Source organism: Talpa europaea (assembly GCF_964194135.1).
Source record: "Talpa europaea genome assembly, chromosome: 4".
Taxonomy (NCBI): Eukaryota; Metazoa; Chordata; class Mammalia; order Eulipotyphla; family Talpidae; genus Talpa; species Talpa europaea.
Window position 1 is genome coordinate 102,046,323 of NC_140070.1, and position 27,668 is coordinate 102,073,990.

At 33.8% G+C, this 27,668-nt stretch overlaps 1 protein-coding gene across 1 annotated transcript in view; it reads left to right on the forward strand.

Annotated features, from left to right (window-relative positions):
- Positions 1–27,668, forward strand: part of STXBP5L (syntaxin binding protein 5L) — a gene marked incomplete at both ends in the record, with an annotated part of 193,095 nt that overhangs the window by 117,795 nt on the left and 47,632 nt on the right. Inside the window, one exon of the mRNA XM_084232675.1 lies at positions 18,592–18,657. Coding sequence (XP_084088801.1) covers positions 18,592–18,657 — 66 coding nt within the window. The remainder of the gene's footprint in view (positions 1–18,591; positions 18,658–27,668) is intronic.

A 27,668-nucleotide genomic window follows, 5' to 3' on the forward strand; every position in this document is an offset into this window, starting at 1 on the left:
GATATGCTCATTTATCTCTAACCCTTCAATAATCTTATATTGCCTTCAGAATAAGAAAACAAAGGTTGTAAACCTTTAGTCAGGAAACTCTAAAATATAATTTATACCTTCAAATACATTTTCTACTTCTAATAAAAACACCTTACAAGTATCATGTTACCTTTATAATTGACTCATATCATCCACCTCTGAAAATGCCCTGCTCAAATTTCACTTCCTATTGTAAACCTTTCCTACTGCCATCATAATTTAATTATGCCAGTCTTTTATTTAAATGCTTACAGTGTACATAGTAGTTGTATACAGTAATGTCTGACCCATTTTGTGAACACTCAACCTGTGTTTTTGTGTTTATTTTTATGCATATGCTCTGACTTTCAGAATGCATGACAAGAATCTGAAGATCATATATAAAATTCTTAATATAATACACCCACCACAAGTATGAGCTCAGCAAGTAAATGATGATAAGAGAGTATGACAGCAAACTTTGTTCACAAAAAGAGACTTTTTAAACTGGACTAATGAGAGTAGAAATAGCTTCTGTAGTTACTGAGTTCACTTGAATTTTGCATCAAGAAAAAATTAAAAGCAGTTCCTTAGAAGGACATATAGAGATCCTGCATGTCTTCACCATTTGGTTCCATGGAAGTTTAGACAAGCCCTGGAATTTGAAATCAAATTTCATAAGGTCTTCTCTTGATGATCAACATATTTTGATAAGGAACTGATTTTCTAATGAAGATGCATGCTAGAATTTGCTTTTAAAATTATTTTTTTAAATATTAGATATATAACCTAGTTATATTTCTACAGTTTCATTTTATTATAGTGGAGAGTGTATTGCCTTTTCATGAATTATTTTCTAGCTTTCAGAAAAGCGTATCTACATTGTCCCTATTTGGGAAAATTTAATCCATTTCCATTGAATGTATTCTATTCTGGGATTATACTCTACAGTTTATCAGTATTATATTACTAGTGAACATCATAACCCTTTGAGGCATAGACACTTATTAGTAAAACCCTCTCAGATGAAAAAAAAAATTGAAGAGATTAGTCTCTAAAAGTACACAGAATAAGTGGGAAATAAATTTATAACTATATTATGCAAAAGTGACTTCATATGCCTTCCACCATGTGATTCTAAGTAACTCAAAATTGCAGGTGCATTAGACACCATTTATATTTTCTTTCAGTTTTTAATGAAACAATTTAAAATTGTTTTTCACAATTCAGAGATAGAATAAGGACTTCTCTGAAGTCCATTTTGTATTTTATTATATTATGCTACATCAATTTTGCTCTTGAAGTGATATCACATTCTCCTTTGAGCTATACTATTCATCTCTGGAGAAATATCTCAATTCCTGTATTCTACAGAGCTCTTTCACTGTCACCTTATAAGAACGTTAGGCTCCAAGAAGTTGCCTTAAATTACCATCTACAAATTTTTCATATAAAAATTGATAGCTCAAAGGAAACCTCTGTATTTTACAGATTATGACTTATGGAAGTGGTAAAAAATGCTTTGGAAAGAGTAGCAGACATGGGGTTAAAGATTTATATCAAGTTCTTCCTTTTCTACTTATTAACTATTACATTTGTAATCTTGAGTAAATCATTTATCTGCTGCTGCTTTTTCTCAAATATAAAATAAAAATATCCCTTCAATTTATCTTACTGGAACAATGTTTATAAAAGTGCTTCTATAGATATTACCCAATTGTAGAAGATAAAACCAAACCACCCAGAGTTTAAATAACTTTGCCAGAATCACAACCAATCTACAGAAGTTGACTTGTCTTTGCATAGTGATATTTCTACTTCGGATAATGACAGAAATGTTGTTAAATACTGTTGATAGTAAGCCATTTGACCAAAGGAAGTTCAAAAACAAGAGTTAAGGTAGAGCGCTGTCAGAAAAAGTGCGTGTGCATCAAATACTAGTTATGCAATGGGAGATGGTTTGGCAAGTCTCAGCCTTTCTCTTTCAACTACATGGTATTTTCAGAGTGTGGGAGTTAACAGATCCTAGAAAATGGAGGAGAGAGGAAGAATAAGAACCAGCAAACAAATATTTTTTTTTTAAATGGAGTGCTTCAAGAATGAAAGTGTAAAACAAAGATAGCAAAAGCCAGGAAAAATTATCTTAAATGGGAAAAAAATTGTTCATTGAAAGAATATCCTGTGTCAAACATTTTAGGTGCTAGGTAGATAATGATGAAATACAATAAAAACAAATCCATACATGTGCTATGCTAGAAAAATGACATGAGGTCAAAAAGGTGTGTCTATTTATGAGAGTTGTCAGGGAGGAACCTATCTGTGGAGGAAACATTTATGTTTTGCAAAATAGGAAGAAAGCAAGCATGCAGCCTCTGGAAATACCTGATGACCTAGCAATATCTCTCCAAACTGTCTAGCTAGAGAATATGAAAATATTAACTTGAAAAGATATCCACACCCTTATGTTCACAACATTATTCACAATACCTAAGACTTGGGGGGAAAAAACCCTAAATGCCACCAGCAGATGACTACACAAAAAGATAAGGTATATATATATGATGGAATATGACTCAGCCATTAAAAAAAATATGAAATTTTTCCTTTTGTGACAATATGGATGGAAGTTGAGATTATGTTAAGCAAAATAACTCAGAAAGTGAAAGACAATTACCAAGTGACTTCTCTCATAACCAAAGCAAAAAAAAAAAAACCATTAGAAAATAAAAAATAACTCAGACTCTGAGAAATGCAGTAATTACCAGAGGAGGAAGGACAATAGGGGTAGAAGGCATCACTCTGCTTGTAGGAATAGCACTAGAACTTCGTTGGTAGATGAAATGAGGCTTATACACACATACAGTATAGAAAATCAATAAAAGTTTATTTTAAAATATAAATTGGTATATAACCACTTGGGAAAGTCATTTTACAGTATTCCACTAAATCTGAACATATGAATGCTGTAAATGTATATAAAGGCCTAGCACTTCAGTAACATTCCAATAAAATAATGCCTATGATTAAAAAGGAATCAGACAAAATTTTGTGCCTAAACTGACCATGATATAATAACAGAAACCAGACAAAATAAATGAAACTACGGTTTTTAAGACACAGGACAGTAGACAATGGAAAACAGCAACCTTGAAGAAATAAAAATTAAGCTTAGAACTATACTCATTTTCTGACCTAACAGAATTTCTAGACTATAACAAAGGTAAAATCTAGCAGGGAACCAGTAAACTTCCTAATAAGAGGGAAGTGAGATACCAGAGAAGCAGCTCAGCTACAGTTCACAAAGGGAAGATACCAGAGATTTACAGTTTCCTTCTCCAATAAAGTACTAATTAGATATACATACGATGAAACCAACCAGAGATAGGTAAAGAGCTATCTGAAATGATTAGAGGAAATAATGTCCAATCCCCCCCCCCACACACACACAGCAAGATTGGAAAAAAGTTTAATTCACATCCACAACTAATTAAAATAGTACTGGAAGTGCTAACCTGTATAGTTAGGCAAAAGAAAAGTCATTTTTATTGGAGAAAAAAGATTTTTTTTCATAGATAATATGATCATCTATGAAGGAAAAATCTAATGAAATCCATTTTTAACAGGCTCTAGGAACCAATAAGTGAGTTTATCCTCCACAAAATGTGGCATATTAAGTCAGTAAGAAAACCAATTTTATTTTTATCTATTCACAACAATCTGAAATTGAAATTTTAAAATATAGTTTATAATGGCATCAAAAATAAGAAACATTTAAGACAGTACATGTAAAAGGTCCACATTTTGAAAAACCTGAAAACATTGCTGAGAGAACTTAAGTATTTTAAAAAAACGATAGAGAATTACACCATAATATTTGTGTTTCAGAAGACTCAATTATTACTAAGATGTATTCTCTCCCAATTGATCCATAGTCCCTAATAATGATTCAGTCAATTTTCAATAGAAAATTGAGGATAGGGGTTTAGAGGAAAACTGCATATAGAGACATGGAGAATTTCAACCATTTAACTTCCAGAGGAAGAGGAGTAGCTGGCAAAGAGGATTTACTATTAATGGAAAGAAGAGAAATGACAAAATATTGTCACAAAAGCCAAAACAATGCAGAGTAGTCATAGTGATCAAAATAGTTGACCATATGAAATGTTGCAGACAAGATTAGTAGGATAAACTTAGAAAAGTTATTTGTGGGCTGGCCATGTGAAGATTATTAGTGATCCTTTAAAAAGTAGTTTCAGAAATGTATTAGTCTAATACAATTTTGGATTTATCCTGAGCAGTGGCAAGTAAGGAAATATTGCAAGTAGGTCATTATTTCAAGATGTTTAGTTATGAGCAGCAGAAAAATGGGTCAGAACCTAGATTGAAATAGATTACTAGATGGAGAAATTTGTTTTTTCATTTTAGAGGAAAGAATATTTTTAAGTTAATGTGAGTATGGAGTGATCCATAGAAAAAGAGATTGGTGAAAAAGAATAGAGGGATAACTAAAGGAACAAAGTCCTTAAAAAGGTAAGAGGGGATGGGACTCAGAGCATATTAAACAGATGGGCATTTATTAGGAGGCATTCTCTATTTAAAAGAAAAAGATAGCTACAAACTGGGAGAGAGAAATTGAAAAATGTATGATTTGATTAGGAATAAAATAGGTTCCTTTCTTTTTGAAATCATTTCTACAGTGTAAATTTTCTTACTCTTTAAAATTTTGTATTGCAAAGCAACCACATTGAACTGTAATTAGAAGGTAAAATAGACAGATCCATCTTTGAATTAAAAAAATCTACAAAGAAATAAAGGGTGGTATTATTGATTAGTATGTGTGAGTCTTTTTTCACTATGAGTCAAAAAAGTTAAGCAACCCTCTTAAACCAAATTGCCTAACTGACAGATACCTACACTATACAAATGAAAATGTGCATTCTTTTCACATGGAACATTTACAACATTTATTTTTCAAATAAAAATACTAGAAATAAAAAATATCTGAAATCACAAGTTCCCAGGCATAGAAACTATCAGTAAACTATCATTTCAATAGAAATGATTCAAATGTAAGTTGTTTTTTAAAAAACCCAACAAAAGCTAAGTGAGATCAGTAACTTGTGGTTGAAATTTTTTCCCAAATTTGATGGAAAATTCAAAATCCAAGATTCAAGAAGCTCAAAAAACCCTAACTAGAGAAATACAAGGAAAGCATACTTAAGACTTCATAGTAAAACTACTGAGTTCCAACATCAAAGAAAAATCTTAAAAGTAGTGTGGCATGAATATTGAGTGATAAATCTCTCATAAAAAATAGAACATAAGACAACAGAACATATTTTTAGTCCTATAGAAAATATTCAGTCAAGACATTTACCAAAAATATTGAATGGTGAAGGTAAATTTTCATCAGCCCTATACTACAAGTAGTAGTAAAGGTTTTTAAATTGAAGGAAAATAATAGCAGATGGAGATAGACAAAAAGCAAGATTTAGAAATAAAGCAAGCTTAAGTGAAGAGCACTAGAAATAACTGCATGGGCAAATATAAAATCCTTAATAGTTAATTTACTCTTTAAAAGCTAGCAATGTATTATAGAGTTTAAAACATAAAAGAAAAACATGACAACAGTAACAAAAGATAGGACAGTGGTAAACAGAATTGTACTGCTGTATATCTCTTTCATCTTCAGAGAAATACGCTATAATCATCAAAGGTGGACTGTGATAGTTACAGATGCACATTATAAATACCCAAAGATGTAGTTAAGTAGTCAAAGAGAAGATAAAATGTAATACAGAAATTACTTGATTTTCTCAACACACAGGAAAAAATAACAGTAGAAAAACAAAAGGGGAGACAAATTGAAAACAAATAGGATGATAGACATACCCCTAACCCTACCAATGATAACATTAAAAATAGAAGGAGTAGGGCCTCCCAGGTGGCGCAGTGATTGAGCGCTGGGTTGCAAAGCTGCCCGCAGCCTCTGCAGCGCCGGTTCGATCCCCGGCTGCTCCCCAGCCACCAGAGGAGGGTCCCACATGGCGCGCAGACCTCTCCTGCCGCCCGCTGCTCCCCTCAGCAGTGTACTTGGGTCCTTCTGCCTGCTCTGCTCCCCGCTCTGGCTCTGGTTAATTCTCTCACCTGCGCTTCTGACTGTACCCAGTGTATGTATAAATAAATAAATAAATAAATAAATCTAAAAAAAAAAAAACCTAAAAAAAGAAAATAAAGATGAAAAAACTACAGCTCAGAGTAAGGTAAGCAGTTTAAAAAAAAAAGAGGGAGTAAACACCCCCAATTCCCCAAATAAAGGACAGATACTGGGAGATAAAATGGAAAAAAGACCCAACATTGCTGTTCATAAGAAATGCACTTTAAGTATAAAACACACAAATAGATAAAATGAAATAGATAAAATGTAAAATGAAAAGGAATTTCATCAAAACACTAACCCCAAGAAAGCTAATATAGCTATATTATCAGATAAGTAGACTTTAAGGCAATAGAGACATAGTTCAAAATTATAAAATGTAGCTATCAAGTACATAAAAAATTAGACTTAATAAGAGGTTTGAAAAATATATAAAGTAAAAATAGTCAAAATTAAAGAAAGAAATCATAGTGATGGATGGGAATAAATTTCCCCTTAGTAACTGACAGAACAAATAGACCAAAAACTGGTAAGAATATAAAAATTTAAGCAAGTCTTAAGCAAATTGCCTCACTGACAGACACCTACACTATACAAAAGAAAATGTGCACTCTTTTAAAGTAGACATGGAACAGTTACAAATATAGACTGATTCATAGAACAAGGTGTAATGAATTATAAAGGACTGGAAAAGAGTACGTTCTTTGATTACAAAAGAAATTACATTAGAAATTAAAATTTTCTTAAAATTCCCAAATATTTGGAAATTAAAACTAGTTCATAGTTTTTAAAAAATCACAAGGGAAATTTTAAAACACATTTTAACTGGGTGAGAGTATAAAAGTATCACCTCCTCACAGCCTCTATTATGCTTTCCCAGAGCTGAATTGTCTAAAGAAGCCATCAGCATAATCAATATTCTGTCCTGGGGAACTAGAATAAAATATAAATTATATTTTATAAAAGTGGAAGACTGGGCCTCTCCTGGTGGCGCAACGGTTGAGTGCTGGGCTGCGAGGCTGCCCGCAGCCTCTGCAGCGCCGGTCCGTTGCCCCGCTGCCAGCGAGGGTCCCACCAAAAAAAAAAAAAAAAAAAAGTGGAAGACTATCTGGATTTGGAGACAGTGGCATCTTTATCATCTCTGCAACTTCTGACCAAGATAGCAGCACAGAAGTTTCCTTGCATCATTCCTGAGAGGAATGTGTAACAGTTAAACAAAGAGTACACCCAGACAATCCTGTGACTTGGAGCAAAAGTGGAAATCTGTAAGACATCAGAGACTGACAAAGAGGAAAGGCAGACATTATTTGTGCTTCACTGAACAGAAGTGTTTGGTTCAAAGGTGGGGGATACTGATGGCAAAGCTGTCAACTTGGAAGGGAGGGAAAAGGAGAGGAGAACATTACAATGTGGAGGCATACACCCAAGACTGAGGGTAAATAAGTGCTGAGGATTTAGCATGCTTCACTCAGGCTGAGGTCCTTTATAAGGAGAAGACCCAGTGCTCTGGATACATTCCTCTGACCCAACCCCTGGGGCTGACCTCATAAAGAGCTCTGACAGCACAGAGAATTCAGTCAGGGATCTATAACCCCGGAAAGAATGGATAATGATGGCACACCAAATAAGTTAACTGCCCCGCCTGCCTTCTCCTATTCCTAGCACATTCAACCAGCAGCTGGTCCCCTCCAAAGCTCAGTCCCATCCTGCTGACTTATTACCTGCAAAATCAGGTCTCACTACCTATGAAAGACAGCAAATGCCAAAAAAAATCAATTAATCAAATCAAACTACAGTGCCACCTGCCAAAACAGAAAAGTATTTCAACCCTCTAAGTTACTATTGCAATTTTTTTTTATAAACTAAGGAAATTTAAAGGAGCAATACAGGCAGGCAAAAGATATAACAAAAAGTTTCCTGCGACCTCAAGGGAATATGAAATCACAAGGACAGATCTTCCCAGAATCTGACCACACATTCTTCCCAAGTGAACATGAAATATTCTCAACAACGGACCACATAACAAGCATCAATAAATTTATGGGAAGCAAATATTATTTAAAAATGAGCAATGATGTAAAAAAAAAAGAATAAATAAATTTATGAAGATTGAAATCATATCAAGTTATCTTCTCTGATCAAAATGGTATCAAACTAGAAATGAAAAATAGAGTAGAGAAAGTCTGCTATATGTGGATGCTAAATTACATGGTACTCAAAGAGTCTTGGGTTAATGAAGAAATTAAAGGATACATTGAAAAATACCTGGAGACAAATGAAAATGAAGACACGACCTACCAGATCCAATTGGATGCAACAAAAGCATCATTAAGAGGGAAGTATATAGTACCGTAGCCTCCAACCAAAAACAAGAAAGAGCTCAAATAAATAATCTAAGCTTCCACTTGAAAGAACTAGAAAAAAGAACAAATGTAACAAAAATCCAGTAGAAATAAAGTCAGAGCAGAATTAAATGACAAGATCAAAAAGCATGCAAAAGATCAATGAAACCAGGGTCTCTCCTGGTGGCGCAGCGGTTGAGCGCTTGGCTGCGAAGCTGCCTGCAGCCTCTGCAGCGCCAGTTCGATCCCCTGCCGCCAGCAAGGGTCCCACATGGTGTGTAGATCTCTCCTGCCACCCGCTGCTCTCCTCAGCAGTGTACTTTATCAGTCTGCCTGTTCTCCGCTCTGGCGAATTCTCTCACCCTCCCGCACTTCTGACTGTACCCAGTGCTTATATAAATAAATCGATCTTAAAAAAAAAAAAAAAATCAATGAAACCAAAATTTGGTTCTTTCAAAAAATAAACAAATGAACCTCTACAAGGCTCACTAAGAAATAAGGGGCCAAAACTTTAATATATAGAATCAAAAATGAAAGAGAAAACATTACAACAGACATACAGAAGAGCATAAGAGACTACATGAATATATATTCCAAAGAATTGAATAACCTAGAAGAAACTGACAAATTCTTAGATACAACTTTCTGAGACAGAATCAGGGGGAAAAAATATATATATGCAAAACAGAATGCAAAAACAGTAATTCAAAGGGATATATGCAGATATATATATATATATCTTAATAGGCCAATTCCAAGCAAAGTAATTGAAGCAGTAATCAAAACTCCCCAAAATAAAAACCCAGAACTAGTTGATTTTAATAGTGAGTTCTACCAAACCATCAGAAAGGAATTATACCAATCCTAAAATCATCCAAAATTTGAGAACGAGGGGTTGCTCCCAAACAATTTTATGAGGCAAACATTAGTCTGATCCCAATTATCACACAAGGGCATCAAAAAAGAGAACTACAAATCAATATCCCTGATGAATACAGTGCAAAAATCTTCAACAAAGTATTAGGAAACCAGATTCAACTCTATTGATACACATGTATCATGGCCAAGTGGGATTTATTCCTGGGACTCATAAATGGGTCAACTTTTGTAAATCAGCCAATACAGTTCACCAGGTCAACAAAAGGATAGACAAAAATCATATGATCATATCAATACACACAGAGAAGGTATTTGATAAGATTCAGCATCTATTTATGATTTTGTAAAACAGGGGAAGAAGGAACATACCTCAATATAACAACATACTAAAGACCATATATGCCAGTCACTCTCACTACTACTATTTAACCACTACTGTTCAACATAGCATTGGAAATCCTATCTAGAGAATTAGGCAAGAAAAAGATATAAAAGGAATACAAATTGGAGAAGACTGTGTGAAACTATCTCTGTTTGCAGATGGTATGATAATATACTTAGAAAACCCTGAAGACTCCATAAAAAACTATTAGAAACAGGGGCCTCCCCAGTGGCGCAGCGGTTGAGCGCTGGGTTGCGAAGCTGCCCGCAGCCTCTGCAGAGCCGGTTCGATCCCCGGCTGCTCCCGGCCACCAGAGGAGGGTCCCACATGGCGCGCAGACCTCTCCTGCAGCCCGCTGCTCCCCTCAGCAGTGTACTTCGGTCCTTCTGCCTGCTCTGCTCCCCGCTCTGGTGAATTCTCTCACCCTCCCGTGCTTCTGACTGTACCCAGTGCTTGTATAAATAAATAAATCTTTAAAAAAAAAAACTATTAGAAACAATAAATCAGTGAAGTGGCAAGCCATGAAACCAATATACAAAAGTCTGCTGCACGCCACAAGAAAATGGAAAGATATTCCCTGCTCATGGTTTGGAAGAATTAACATTGTTAAAATGCCCTTCATACCCAAAGAAATATACAGATTCAGTGCAATTCCTATCAAAGTTTCAATGGAATTCTTCAAAGAAATAGAGAAAACATTACTGAATTTTTTTTATAACAACAAAAGATCACAAATAGCCAAAGCAATTCTAACCAAGAAGATTGAAGATATCAGAGTGCCAGATTTCAAGCTAAACTACAAAGTATAGCTGGCATACAGATCAACATAATAGAACTGAGAGCTCAGAAATAAAATCACACTTATATGTACAGTTCATCTATGACAAAAGAACCAAGAGTATACAATGAAGAAAGGAAAAATCTCAAATCAATCTTTGTTAATGCACTAAGAAAAAAAGCAGTGTTACCCAAAGTAAATCAATGGTAGGAAATAAAGATCAGAAACCAATGAAATAGAGGGAAACAATAGAGCAATAAAGATGAACCCAAATACAGTTATTTAAAAATATTATTAAGATCGATAAAACCCTAGCAAGAGTGATGAAGAAGGAAGAAAAAGCAAAATGTATCAGGATTGAAAAAGGAAACATCACTATGGACTCGACTCTACAGACATTAAACAGAATTAAGAATCGGACCTCCTCTGGTGGTGCAGCAGTTGAGCGCTGGGCTGCGAGGCTGCCCGCAACCTCTGCAGCGCCGGTTCATTCCCTGGGCACCAGCGAGGGTCCCACAAAAAAAAAAAATTAAGAATCTAAATAACTATATGTCCATAAATTGAAAACATGAAATTAAGAGATGTTTTGAAAGGCAAAACTTACTATAAAACTCATACCAAACACTTTGAGAAATATAAATTTCTATCTTGGGCCTCCCTGGTGGCACAGGTGGTTGAGCGCAGTGCAGTGAAGCTGGCTGCAGCCTCCGCAGTGTGCGTTCGATCCCGGCTGGCCGCGGAGATACCCACGTGATGTGGTAGACCTCTCCTGTCTCACCCACTGCTCCCCTCAACAGCGTATTTCAGTCTGCCTGTTCTGTTACTCACTCTGTCTCTGGTGAATCCTCTTACCCTTCCGGATATCTGGCCTATACCCCAGTTCTTGTATAAATAAATCTTTAAAAAAATAAAAACAACAACCTATATAATTAAATACAAAAAAAATACAACCTATAATTAAATAGCACAGAAAGCTGTAGCTCTTGACTGTCTTGACTAATAAGTATTAATTCTATCGGTCACTTACTGAAGAAATAATGCCAATCTTAAGCAAACACTTCCAGAAAATGGAGAAAGATGGAATTCTTCCAAATTGGGTATCTTAGGTCAACACAATTAGAAAATCAAAACTTGAGAAAGACAGGAACTTCAAGGAAAAGTACTGGCCATTCTCATTCATGAATACAGATGCAAAAATCACAAATAAAATATGAGTTCAGGGCCTCTCTGGTGGTGCCGGTGGTTGAGCGCAGTGCAGTGAAGCTGTCCACAGCCTCTGCAGTGCAGGTTTGATCCCAGCTGGCCAGGGAGAAACCCACATGGTGCAGCAGACCTCTCCTGTCTCACCCGCTGCTCCCCTCAGCAGTGTATTTTGCCAGTCTACCTGTTCTGTTCCCCTCTGTTTCTGGTAAATCCTCTCACCCTCCCACACATCTGGCCTGTACCCCAGTTCTTGTATAATTAAAATTCTTCAAATATGAGTACATATAGGGGCCTCCCTGGTGGTGCAGGGATTAAAGTCTCAGTGCTATCAAGCTATCACCAGCCACTGTGGATTGACTTCGATACCCAGCCAGGGAGTTGACCCATATATGCCACAGCAGACCTCTCCTGTCTTGCCCACTGTTATCCTCAGCAGTGTATTTCAGTAGATCCACCTGTTCTGCTCCCCACTCTTTCTCTGGTGAATCCTCTCACCCACCACACCTCTGGCCTAGACATCAGCTCTTGTATGCATAAATATTTTGAAAAAATAAAATATGAGTAAATGGAAACAGTCATATATTAAAAAAAAGATAAAACATCATAGCTAAGGTAGATTTATCCTAGGAATAGAAGTTTAACATTTGAAAATCAACCCCAATGCAAAGCATTTGATAAATATAATAAAAGAAAATATCTCAATACATGCAAAAAAGGTCATAATTTGATCATTTTAATAAACACATTAAGAAATCCAAGAATATAACACTATTTGCTCAATTTAACAAACCCCAATGTATGAAAAACCTACTAATAACATCATTCTTGATTGTGAAATATCAAATGTTTTTCCAGGGCATCCCCTGGTGGCGCAGTGGTTGAGCGCTGGGCTGCGAAGCTGCCTGCAGCCTCTGCAGTGAAGGTTCGATCCCTGGCCACCACCGGCGAGGGTCCCACATGGCGCACAGACCTCTCCTGCCGCGCCCGCTGCTCCCCTCAGCAGTGTATTTCATCAGTCTGCCTGTTCTGTTCCCTGCTCTGGTGAATTCTCTCACCCTCCCACACTTCTGACTATATCCCATGCTTGTATAAATAAATTAAAAAAAAATGTTTTTCCACTAAAATTAGTAACAATTGTTCACCATTGTTTGTTGACCCCAGTAAGGGAGTAACACAAGATAAAAAATGCCTAAAGATTAGAAAGAAAATTTTAAAAACTTACTTGCAATGATATTATGGTGTATGTAGGGAACCCAAAAGAATCTAAAAAAAAGGCTACCAAAACATTATGTGAACTTACCAACACTAAAGAATACACAAATCCATGTTTCATTATAATAACAGCAAACAATTGAGCCATGGTATTTTCTAAAATACCATATGCAGGCCAGACTTAGATTGGCAGCATGAGGAAAACAATGGCACATTCTACAAAGAAAAACTATCAGTAGTGAAAACCATTTTTAAAACACTAGCCATTAAAATCTCTGGAAGTTATCCTGAGGGCATATAGAAAATGAAGAAACATTTATTCAAGAAAATCTACTGAAACTTGGTAAAAAGTGAGAGTGTTTGGCACTAAGCCACAACTTGCTCTATCCCTTTCCGGTCTCCAGGTGACCAGCATTTGATATCTTTCAACTCCAGTGGAAGAGGCCAGTTCCTGGTGAGTGTGGCTCAGACGTCAGAGGCTACTTTTCCTTTTTCATTGTTCAATCAGAGGGCAGAGCTGTATGCTAGGCATAGCAAGCCAAAAATACTGAGGTCTTGATTACTATCTCCAGCTTGCTCAGGATAGAGGTTTCATAAGGGCCAGAAAAGACAGAGGTTTTGCCCAGGGGAAGAGTAAGAACAGAACTCTGAAAAAGCTCTTCCCAAAGAAGCTAGCTTTATTTGAAAACATTTTCAGAAGTTCAAGTTATTTTTGGTGGAAATCAAATAAGAGATAAGTAATTCCTCTTAATTTACAGCAACCAGCTATAAACATAAGTGATCCAGTTCACTAGAGAAAACCAAGGAGAGACAATTAAGAAGATCACTCCTGGGTTTTGAACAAATCTCAAAGACTGACCTCAGCTATGACACCTGCTGAAATTTATCTGGATGAGCAGTAATGTATGTCCGAGTAATGTGTGTAGTAATGTATGTCCGAGGGCTTTGTCAGAAACAACAGAATAGTCACCTGGCTGTGATTATGATAGCTAATCACTGAGAGAGAAGTCAACTAATATCGTACTATATTTTCCACATGTTTAACTTACATGTTCCTAATGATTATAGAAGTTTCAGGAACACTAATTACATAATTAAGAGCTGTCTTCCTTGAGTGAGACATTCAAGTCTGATGTATTGTTTTTATAATCCATATATGTCTTATTCTGGTGCTAGCTACCTGGAGAAAATTCACTAGGTTATATATACATACGTATGATTTTTTGCATTTTCTATGTTTCTTATACTTCAATAAAATCTACATTAAAATCCATCAAATGTTTCATGTTCATTTTGGTAAGTTTCCCAAAATCTTTAAGTAAACAGATGTTCTCAAATCATATATAACATATAATCTTATACTCTCAAAATAACTTTCTGTTAAGAAGATCATGGAATTAAAAACTGAGATGAGAAAGCTGGCATTATGATGGATTTGACATTTCAGTTTTATGAGTTTCTCCATCAGAGTAATGATAGGAAAAGCTTGTGAGTTTGCTCAACTTGTTTTGGAGTTATTGGTAACAGGAGAGCGAATTGACAGCCAATTATGCAAAAAAAATGAAATTAGACCAGTTTACTATGTAATACTATATTCAAAAATTAATTTAAAATGCATTAGAGAATTGAATTTAAGGCCTGCAGTGAAAAAACATATATAGATGAAAAATAGGTGATATGCTCCTTGATCGTCTTTAGGTATCTGGTGATTCAATTTCAACGGCAAGGGAACAAAAAGCAAAAATAAGCAAATGGGACTAATCAAACTAAAATATTTCTGCACAGTAAAAGAAACTATCATCAAAACAAAAAGGCATCCTATCATCAAAACAAAAATGGGAGAAGATATTTGCACATCATATATCTAACGAGGAATTAATTCCAAAAATTATAACTCATAGAACTCAGTAACAAGAACATGATTAAAAAATGAATAGAGAATATTAGTAGAAACATCTTCAAAGAAGATAGACACTGCCCAACAAGCAACTGAAAGCAGATTCATTATCTCTTACTATAGAACTACAAATTAAAATCACAATGAGATACTACCTCACATCTGTGAGACCGATTATTTTCTAAAACAGACAAGAATCAACAACTGTTCAAGAGATAAAGAGAAGGGAATCCTTGCACAGTGTTGGTGAGAATACTGGTATAGCCATTATGGAAAAAAGTATGATTAATCACAAAATTAAAACCAGAAATCCCATATAATTCAGTTATCCAGCTTCTGGGTTTTTACTTGAAGAGTTAAAGACACTAACTGGAAGAACTACGTGCACCTCACTGTTCATTACAGCATTCTTCACTAACCAAGAGTGGATAAGTAGCCATTGACCAATGATCAGTATACACACACACAATGAAATACCACTCCACTATTAAAAAAGGAAAAATCCTGCCATTTGCAACCAAATTGGACCTACATGGTACTCTGCTAAACAAAATAAGATAGAAGAAAACAAACATTGTATGGTTTTATCTATGTGGAAGATAAAGAAATAAAACTAATAAATAAAGAAAAACAAACTCTTAGACTATAAGAGAACAGAATAGTGGTTACCAGAGGGAAGGAGTAGTGAGGTGGGGAATTGAGTAAAAGAGGTCAATTGTATGGTGAAAAGTGAAAATTAGACTTTTAGTAGTGAACATAATATAGTATACATTGATGCTGATTTGCAGTACTTAAACTTGGAGCCTATATAATGTTATAAACCAATGTTACTTCAATAAAGAAATTTTAATTGGTTAATACAGTGAGGGGCAGAGGTTAGGTTCTATTATATAAATCAGGGTGACCTATAATTTATTCTTCAAACCAGGACAAATACCCAAAATGAGAATGAATAAAAATGCTCAGAATATTGCCTAGTACTAAATAAACTTTACCAGTAAAGTTTATACTTTACCATACTTTACCAGTAAAAAAGAGGTTAGAAATATCACTATTCTATCCAGAGTTTTGTTGAAAGGACTGATAAGTGAGACACCATATCATTGTAAAAAGACAATGAAAATCTTTCATACCCACAACCCCCCCCCCCAAAAATGGACTCACACATGGATATTTAATATAGCATCATTTAGTATGGTACAGGCTAGAAAAGCACAGTAGAGGAATATTAAATAAAATGTAAGGTGTATTTTAATAAAATGGGAGAACTGTTTATAAAATCACATTATGGTGGAAAAATCAGAATAAGAAACTATTTATTGGATTAAAAGTAATTATGGTAGAAAGAACATAAGCCAAAATTATGATAAACATATGTTGTTTTTATCGCCCACTTTTTCCTTTCCTATGTCTCCCAAATTTTCTATAAGGATAAAATATTACTTCTATATCAAAGTATACATATATTAAAATATATATATTAAAATTGTGATGTTTTGAATAATTTTATAGGATCAAATAATGATTGCTATAAAAATATTTAACTTAGGATTTGGACACACTGTAAATTGACAACATAGAAATAGTTTTACTATTATTAGGTCTATGTTAAGCAGGAAAATAGATAAATTCAGAAGAAACTAGGGCAAACAACAGATCCAGTAGACAGTTAAGGGAATATTAAAAGCAATAATTTCCAGATAACTGATGCTTAGCTCCTTTACCACCAATTTTTTTTTATTTCAAAGTTGTAATAAAGCCCTAATATGTATCTCATACTTTCTTGCTTATTATAACCACCAAATCCCAGCTCTCCTACCTCCCAGCTTTGTAACTTTGGGTGATTTATGTAGTAGCTTCTCTGCTTTTCTTCCCTTATATATACAATGGGGGTAATAAAACAACCTCTTTCATAGTCTTTTAAGATATTTGAGATAATTTACATGAGTGCTTAGCAAGGTGCTAGGTACAAAAACAAATTTCAACTAATATTAATAGCAGCCAATATTACTATGATAAACATGATACATTAGGCATTCAACAGATTTGATTGACTCATGGAACTTATAGTGATACCCTTAAAGTACTTCTGAGGTCTGTATAACCCCCCACTCTATTAAATGTTTTCAAGGTACTAAGTCACTACAGTTCCCCTTTTTTCCTTTTTGTAGCTCCTCTCTCTGCCTTCTCTTCTTCCAATTTACTTTTAGGAAAGTTTCTAGTTCTAGTAGCTTCCTCCCCTTGCTTCTAATTGATGTCACATATCGAAGACTGTTTAAGTCAGTAAACTTTCATGGAGTATCTGGGGTAGTGATAGAGATCTTCTGTGCACTTATTGTTTATTTAGTCATAACCTTTTCCTTATCTACTTACTTCTAGGGTTAAGACTGTTCACGATACGTTAAGTTGGTGATTATCTATTTCTAGATAAATATTAATACTTTCACGTCAGTATACATTCTAAGTGCATGATGATTATAAGTAGAAATTAAAACATCGGATGCACATTAAATCAAAAGTCTTAAAAACTTTCAGTGACAAGTTAGAGCAAACAATGAGCAGTTGACTCATGAAGCTCTCTGAGCAAGTAAAATTAATACTAGAGAATAATATAAAACTTATACTATGAATTCTGGGTTCTTCAAGCTTTTGCATTAACTTAGTTCTGTATCCTTAAATAAATAGTTTAAACTCTTTGAACTTAGTTTCTCATCTCTAAAACATAGGGTTGGGGGGCCTCCCTGGTGGTACAAGGGGTTAAGTGTCAGCACTATGAAGCTATCCATAGCCACTGCGGCATGAGTTCGATCCCCCGGCCAGGGAGCTAACCTACACAGAGCAGCAGACCTCTCCTGTCTTGCCCCCTGCTCCCCTATTGTGTTTCAATAGATCTGCCTGTTCAGCTCCCACTCTGCCTCTGGTGAATCCTCTCACCACCCCCAACCCCCTACTCCTCTGGTCTGTACCCCAGCTCTTGTATACATAAATAAATCTTAAAAAAAAAATAGGGTTAGGCGAGAGTATCACAACATGCTCTTCTTAAATTCTATTTTTTAAAAATACATGAAGTTTATTGGTATAAACGATACAGAGATAGTGGTGGAAAGGAATATGAAGACCATTTGGTAATTACAATCAGTCATAAGTACTTAGGGTATGGGGACTTACATTAAAAACGAAACTCTGAATGCAGAATGATAGATGATGAGAATTACAAAAGGCTTATTTATTGTGCCTATCCTGATATTTGTCAGAAAAATTAGAAAAGCTAAAAATATTAGAAAATGAGAAAAATGTAAGGCTTGTAATAAGAAAGAATAATCAATGTACTACATAATCTTGCATCATTATAAAGAAATTTGTAGTATCTCAGTATTTAAAAATATTTTAAAGGCCAATAATCATTTCTTTGGAAAGTGGAAGATTTGATTAAGTCTTTTGTGAAAACCCTTTGATTCTTGTTATTCTTTATTTTCATATGAAACTTGGTGATTTATGAGATATTTCATATGAAAAAAGAAAAGGGATTTACATCTTTTCACCATCATGTTCAATTACCCTTTATCATTCACTTTTCTTTTTTCCTGTACCACTTGTTAAAACAAATTTTCAGAATAATTATTATAACAGGAGCATAGGAAAGCGGAAGGAAAAAAGTTTTAAATTTATAGGTTTTAAGAGATAAGAATCATCTAGCAAAATTTGTCTCAATTTTTGTCATTTCATTTCCAGGTTTAACTGAGCTGAATGACAGTCCAGTACCCCTGGAACTTGAGCGCTGCAAGTCTCCCACTTCAGGTAAACACTAGTGGTAATGTTCAGGTTTCTGGTACTTCACTGCAGTAATCTACTGCTTTATTTTCATAATTCTTACAATGTGAAATTTATAATTTTAATAACTAGATATAACTTACTTCTGAAATTGAAGCATAAGCAAATTTGACCAAAATTGAATAAAAATAAATGTCTTTAAAATACTTTTGGCCTCCCCAAAAAATTAAGATCAGAGGTATAAGGAAAATACTTTTGAAAGGTATTTTAAGGGAAGATTATTTTACAGATGTATTAATAATGCTAAGCAAATTGGCATTATTATACAGAAACTATCTTATAGCTAGAGCTGGATTAGTGGGAAAAATATACTTCAGATATAGGGGCATATGATGCCATCCTTCTGGACCATAGTTTGTAAATACATATATTCACTGACAAAAAATGATATGAATGATATGTTAGGAGTACAATAACAAGATATTGTGTGAACCCATGAAACTATTTTAAAATATGAGTATAAATATTCATAGTAATAAATTTGTACAGTGTGTAAAAAAATGTTAATAGTAGAAATTGTTGGATGGCAGAATTATGACTTGTTTGCTTATTTTTTAAATATTTATCTGATTTTTTCATAATGCAGATCATGTATAAAGTTTTAAGCATTAAAAGTATTGGAATATCTGTCATAAGCTAGATCTGCTTTTACAGAGTATCAAAATATTAATTCTAACTTAATTCGAACTTCAAATTTATAAGCATTTAATAATGTCTATTAGAAATTCAGTTATAATTGCAACATTTCTCCAATTTACTCTATCCCTTAAGGGTTATTAGTTGTTTACCTTCATTCCTCAGTAACCTAGCTAACTAGAATCTGGTATGTCCTGTGTACATTTTTGCTGTATTCATGTATTTTTAATGCTCATTTTACTACTTTTATTTTAAACATATCACACATTTACCCACTGGCACCATCTACTTTAGGTGTTTATTACCCCATACCTAGAACATCACAAAAATGTTGCAGCAGGTCTCTGCTTTCCATTTCTCCCTCATACAATTCATTATGCAGATCATGTTCAAAATTAATCCCCTCAAATTATTCATTTACTTTATGTTCTTAGTCAAAAATCCAAAATAAAATATAAATCAATATTCCACATCAAATGAAATAGGCAAAAAGTTTGTGTTAATGTGTTCATTTTAGTTCTCACATTTTGTAAAGATGTTGAATATCTTTTCATGTGTTTAAAAACTTTACAAATATTTTTTCTGTGAATCATCTATTCATCTAGTTGCCCATTTTCTGTAAGATTACTTTTCCTTTTCATATCATTTGTATTACTTTTCTTAAGTCCATCCCTTTTTGACATAAGATACATGTTTTTTCTCAATGTACCCTTTAATTTTGCTTGTGATGGCTCATATCTTAGAGCAGTTTTTTGTAATCAGACATTGGTCTTTTTTTTTGGTCTTCATTCTTTATGCCCAACAGTTTAAGTGCTATTGGGATTTTCTGCTTTTTAAAGTTTTGGTAAAATTCCCCTGTGGAATAATTTACCCTTTGTAATTACTTATTTTGCATATTTATACTTTCTTTTTTAAAAGAAAAATATTTTCATTATGGAAATTACCTAAACATAAGCAAAGACTGAGATTCTATCTTTCTTTAATTATGCTAATTAATAATTCATCTACTTTGATAAATCCCAAGATTTTACTGACTCTTTTGACTTATTAAATTCTGCTTCTATCTTTAGTAGTACTGTTTTCCTTGTTTTATTTTATTTTTCCCTTTTCAAATTTTTATGGTAGTGGCTTAGTTCATTTATATATATTATTTAGTGATTAGATATTAATATAAGTTAAGAAGGCTAAATTTCCATCTGCTCTGCATTAGATGTATCATAACTTTTGTTAAATTTGAGATTTCATTACCATTATTTTTTATACAGTAAATTTGTTTATATTTAATGTAAGTAGCTGTGTCACCTTATTAGGATTTTTACATTTTGATTGCCTTATTTACATTTTTTTTTATGTATGTGATTTATTTACCAATAAATTTTATTTTTTTTATTTTTTTTATACTTTTTCCTTTTATTTTAAAGTTTTTTTCTTACATAGTTAGCTACTGTAGCATTTCATACATAAAGATTAATAACAGATCACCTTCATTTGGACTTTTATCATATGAAATACTGTTTTTTCTCCAGTGTGATGCTGTTGGCCTTGAATTCTATTATATCTAAGATTAATATTGCCACCTTTTTTCTTGTTTGCTTTTTTTTTTTATAAATTTTATTGTTATATTCCCCATACAATTGCAGCCCCCCCATTCTGACCCCAATCCCTCCCCTCCCGCCCCCGCCCCCCTAAAAGTGTCTCTGGTTCATAGTTTTTTGTTGATTTTGATTTTCACTTTCTTATAGTTATTCATTTTCCTGGTCCCTTATTTAAGTTTTCTAGATTCCTGCTATGAGTGAGACCATCCGGTATTTTTCTTTTTCTTTTTGGCTTATTTCGCTGAGCATGATCCCTTCCAGCGCCATCCATGTTGCTGCAAATTGCATGTGTTTATCTTTTTTGAATGCTGAGTAATATTCCATGGTGTATATGTACCACATCTTCTTGATCCAGTCATCTATTTTTGGGCATTTGGGTTGTTTCCAAAGCTTAGCTATTGTAAACAGTGCTGCTATAAACATAGGGGTGCAGCTGTTCTTTGGAATTGAAGTTTCTGTGTCCTTTGGGTAAATACCTAGGAGTGGAATTGCTGGATCATATGGAAGCTCTATGTTTAGTAGGTCCAGAAATCTCCACACAGCTTTCCACAGTGGTTGGACCAGTTTGCACTCCCACCAACAGTGCAGAAGAGTTCCTTTTTCTCCACACCCTCGCCAACATTTGTTGTTGCTAGTTTTTTTATTTTTTTTTTTTATAAATTTTATTGTTATATTCCCCATACAATTGCAGCCCCCCCATTCTGACCCCAATCCCTCCCCTCCCGCCCCCGCCCCCCTAAAAGTGTCTCTGGTTCATAGTTTTTTGTTGATTTTGATTTTCACTTTCTTATAGTTATTCATTTTCCTGGTCCCTTATTTAAGTTTTCTAGATTCCTGCTATGAGTGAGACCATCCGGTATTTTTCTTTTTCTTTTTGGCTTATTTCGCTGAGCATGATCCCTTCCAGCGCCATCCATGTTGCAGCAAATTGCATGTGTTTATCTTTTTTGAATGCTGAGTAATATTCCATGGTATATATGTACCACATCTTCTTGATCCAGTCATCTATTTTTGGGCATTTGGGTTGTTTCCAAAGCTTAGCTATTGTAAACAGTGCTGCTATAAACATAGGGGTGCAGGTGTTCTTTGGAATTGATGTTTCTGTGTCCTTTGGGTAAATACCTAGGAGTGGAATTGCTGGATCATATGGAAGCTCTATGTTTAGTAGGTCCAGAAATCTCCACACAGCTTTCCACAGTGGTTGGACCAGTTTGCACTCCCACCAACAGTGCAGAAGAGTTCCTTTTTCTCCACACCCTCGCCAACATTTGTTGTTGCTAGTTTTTTTAATATGTGCCATTCTCACTGGTGTAAGATGGTATCTCATGGTAGTTTTGATTTGCATTTCCCTGATGACAAGTGATGTTGAACATTTTTTCATATGCCTGTTGGCCATTTGCATTTCCTCTTCAGAGAAGTTTCTTTTAAGCTCTTCTGCCCATTTTTTGACCGGATTATTTTCTTTGTTGTTGTTGAGTCTCATCAGCTCTTTGCAGATTTTTGTGGTCAGCCTTATTTACATTTTGATTACTCAACTTGTCAAGGATTGAGAAAAAGCAAATTTAAATATCATACTAACAATGTATTTGTTTTTCCTTGTTATCTGCAGTGTGATTTTTAAAAATATTTAAGCATTGATCTTAATAAACCCACATATACATTTTATACTGTTCATCACTATTGTTCAGTACATATGTGTTCTTCCTTCTGATTTTTTTTTTCATCCTTACTATTAATACCATGACTATTTTTTTCCATTGATTTTTGGAATTTTTGTGTATCTTAGTCTACCTCCTTTTCAATAAACTTTTTTTATATATGTATACATATATATGTGTATATACGTAAAGAAAGGGGTGTATAAATCTTAAGAGTATAGCTAGATTAGTTTTACAAATGAATAGGTCATGTACACAACATCCAGATCAGATACAGAATGTCACTCAAATCCCAAAAACGTTCTCCATGCTCCTCTAAGCTGCTAACCTACACAAAGGTTATCTGACTTTTATCACCATAGATTAGTATTGTGGGTTTTAGACTCTTGTATGACTGGAATGACACAGTATTTACTTCTTTTGTTTCTTACTTCAATCAACATCATGTGTGTGATATTCTCCTCTGTTGCTGAATGATATTTATTTCTGTGTAATATTCTATTATGTGAATACATATCAGGTTATTTATGCAGTTTATTGGTAGACATTTAAGTGGTTTTCAGATTGGGGCTATTATAAGTAAAGCCATTATGACCAATCATGTAATGCATTATATTTAATCACTATAAATATACAAATATTATATATTACACAAATATAATTAATGCAAATTGAAACTCATTTCTGTGATACATGTTTTTGGGAGTAGAATTTTTAGGTCACAGGATATACGTACGTTCAGGTTAGTAAATAATACCAACTTTCCTAAAGTGGTTGCACCAATTTTACTTCCACTAACAGTGAATAAATGTTCCATTTGTTCCATATACTTGCCAAGAGTTTTTTTGTTTTGTTTACAATTTTAGTCATTATGAGACATGTATGTAACATTATCTCATATAGAGCTAAATTCAATTGCATAACCCTGAAGTCTAACGATTTTGATGAGCCCTTTAAAAGGTTGACTACTTTCAATGCCCTCTTTTATAAAATAGTCAAGTCTTATTCTTTGTAATTATGTTGTCAACTTTTTTTTTGGTATATAGGAATTCTGTGTATATATGTCTGTGTGTATATATTTAGACTGATACATGATGCATACTACACATATACAAGCCATTTGTTGAATGTATATAACAAAATATCATTTCCCACAGTGTGTCTTACCTTTTACTATCTTAAAGGTGGTCTTTTAGTGAACAGAAATTCACTAAAAAGTGCTTTATCTGTTTTGTTTTTAAAAATCTTTATGGAACCCAAGACTATGAAGCTGTTTTTCTTTATATTTTTCATTATATCTTCCTTTATAGTTTTCTTTCTATTATATTCTAGAAGTCTTATTGTTTACATTTCATATTTAAGTTCAAATTCTGTTTGAAAAAGAATGCTGTGTACAATGTAATTAGTTAAGGTTACCATTTATTCAGTTCATCAGCACCATTTATAAACTATCATTTCCCTCACTGCACTACAGTGCTTTTCTCATAAAATAGTACACTGTGTGTGTGTGTGTGTGTGTATGTGTGTGTGTATCTGCACTTTATGCTCTAGTTCACTGACATGTTTGTAATTTATCCAATTCCATACTATTTTAATTACTGTAGCTTTACAGCATGTCAGTAGTGTAGATTCTCTGATTTTATTTTGATGTATTTTCAAATGTTATGACTATTCTAGGTCTTTTGTATTTCCATGTAACTTAACATGTAGTTTGTACATGAATAAATATGCTTGGAAATTGATTAAATTTCATTGATTCTGCAGGTCAGCTTGGCAAAAAAAACCTTTTGAACAATACAATATTGAGTTTTCTATTTGGAATCTCTCCATTTGTGGGTGTCTTCTTTCTCTTAGGATTACTTTTAGTCTTTTTAGTAGAGGTCTTACACATATTTCATTATATTTACTTCTTTGTATTTGATTTTTTATGTTGTAAATGTTTAAGTTATTTTTCTTATTGTTTGTGGTCAAGATTTAAAATTTAATTTTTGTATATTGACCTCATATAATATGAAATTCTTTTGCATAATATATGTATCCATTATGACCCCCATTAAAATAGAAACTAGCTAGGAGCTTCAATACAATGCCAAATAGATGTAATGTTATCCAACATCTCTTCCTTTATCCCAAACTCAGGGGTCTTTGAATATTTCTTAATTATGATAATTGTTATAAGATTTTTGTACTCATCTTGCTTTTGTCCTCTGCCTGTGATGTTTCATCTCTTATCAATGTTAGAGAAGGCCGAGAAACATCACCCTCACACTTTTTTGGAGGGGTGAGTAAGGCAGACTGAGAGGATGAGCAATCAAGTAAATTCTTACTTAGGACTGAAGTTATTAACTCTAATATGATATATTTAATACTTGAGTGCTTTTTAAAGACTGGTTTGATAGATAGGTCCCACTCGCTAGTAACAATTTCAATTATAAATAATCATAACTGAAGAATGATAGATTTTTTTTCTTATCACTTTTAAATCATTGCATGTTATACTTGTTAAAATATATGAAATTTATCTTTCTGGGAAAAGTGCCAACAGTTTATCTTAAGAATGTCAGAAATAATATTTATTTATTTATTTCATTTCCTATGAAAAGAAAAACTAATTGTGTTGTATTAGGGATTTTTTTAAACCCACAAAGTAGAATGTCCCCAATATCATTTACAGAATAAGCATGGCAACACATGTACATAAAACTACTTTCTATAATCTCTTGCTAGTGTTGTAGAAATTAGTGCATCAAATGTAGATTATCAGGGAAGGGATAGTGAAGGTAAATGCAAACTTTTAGCCCAATCTCACAAAACTAAAATATAATATGAGGAAGAAAAAATTAAGTCTCTCATAGTAGTTTACAAAATGCATAAAATTTGTTATGTCCGCATTTTTATTCTTTTCGACCTCTAAACAATTAAAATGTTCAGATAAGTTAGAGATGATGAATCAATATATATAATTAGGGAGAACTAGAATATTTGAATACATTTTAACTTGCACAAAAATTAATTATAAACAGCCAATCCCTCCTAATAAGTCTCCTTGATTTATGCATTCAGAAACAGTTCCAGAGTATAATCACTGCATATTATTTATTCATTCAGTTAACTATTCAAAAGTAATTTTCATTTTTATAGTTAGGTGTTATACTTTCCAATGTGAATAAACTAATGAACAAAGTAAACATACTTGAAAAATGAAACTTATAATCTGCAAAAACAACTTTCAAACTAATCATTTTACAAATTGCTAATTGACTTTTTTCTTAAAGTTGTGTAACCCTTTTTACTCAGCACATAAGGCTGTACAATTTGTGCACCACCTAAACACATCTCCAAAGGAGAAAAGTAAATGGTAACATTTAGCCCTAACTCTCCTTACCTGGGGTAGTACTACAATCTCCTAAAGGAAACAGCCCCCATTTCTTTGGACCAAGACTTGAAAACTAACCAAGCTTTATTTTCCCACAAGACATACATTTTTTTATTTGTCCTCCTTGAAGGTATGCTTAAAAATCATTTACTCAAATGAACATCTTTTTCTAAACTGTCAATAGTATCAGGTCCTAATACTACTGCTACTTATACAGCCATCCATCCTTATGAGTCTCACTGTCCACAATGTACAATAAACTTACTGTGCTAACAAGTTCAAGTAAAAGCTAAGGTGATAGGAGCCTCCCTGGTGGCTCAAGGGGTTAAGATGCAACCTATGAAGCTGTTCACAGCCACTGCAGCGCAAGTTCAATCTCCGGCCAGCCAGGGAACTACCCACATGGCCCAGCAGATCTCTCCTGACTTGCCCGCTGCTCCCCTCAGCAGTGTGTTTCAGTCAGTCTGCTAGTTATGTTCCCCACTTTGTCTCGGGTGAATCTTCTCACCCCCCACACCTCTGGCATGTACCCCAGTTCTTGTTCACATAAATAAATAAATCTTAAAAAAAAACTAAGGTGATACTACTTATTTTTGCTATATTTATTTAGGTCTTTTATTAAATATTATAGACCTATATTGTAAAAAAGGATGTAAAATAATAATACATCATTAATTTTTAAAATTTTAATAAATATTATAGAGGCTAGTGTCACAAAATTCTAACAAAGAAGTAACTAGATCTGTTGTTCTCAAACCCGGATTACAAGTATGTCTTATATTCTAATTTTAATACTCCTTTGTGTGACTCTACATGCCTAAAACCCCACTATATCCTCCAAAGAAGAAAACTTCCCACCTAGCAGTCCTCTGTTGAGACAGTAACAAAATACTCAGAATAAAACAGAGAACCTTGCAAATCATTATGAAATTCACCTCTAAGGGGAAATTACTGGTTCACTTGGGCTAAGCAATTACATACCAATAGTTTTTGTTCCCTTCCTTTAGGACTTGCTACCAGAACTCCTGAGACAGCACCAGGCATTTATAGGAATGAAATACCATCTGTGAAACAGAGGAATCAAGTACATCACTTGCCAGGTGAAAATGAAAATCTTTTATGAACAATCAAGTTATTCATATCTCAACAACTTTCTAGATTTCACAATTGGTCTAAAAAGCACATAGGTGTTATATGGTAAATGAAGACAAATTTCCCTAAAGAAATGGTTAAGACCATAGACACTGTCTTCATGAGATTATAAAAAGAATTTCTCATGTTCTTGTGAAAGGTTTTGAGCTGTTTTGGTAGTGCTGTTTTTCTACTCTAAACCTGAATAATTTCAACAGGCATATAAAAAATATGGAAGCAATAACAGAAAATTAAGACAAAACTTAAGAGCCAAAAAGTAGAGTTGTTTTGTAAGAATTGTCCATAATTTTTCATAATTAAATATGTTCTGTGATCAGAAACAACTATGATGATCATAGAAACTCCACCAAAGAATTGCCTCAAAGGGGCAATGTTCTCTCTCAAAAGTAGGGAGCAGAAAGGAAGATTCCTATAATCTAAATTTTATGTACAATCATTGAATATTTGATGCTGCTCATATTAAAAAAAGAATCAAACACAGGTTGTACACCTTCCTTAATTAGGTTGCCACCAGATTTGCAACTTTAAGAAGCATCAGTGCTCTATACCCCCAAACAAAGT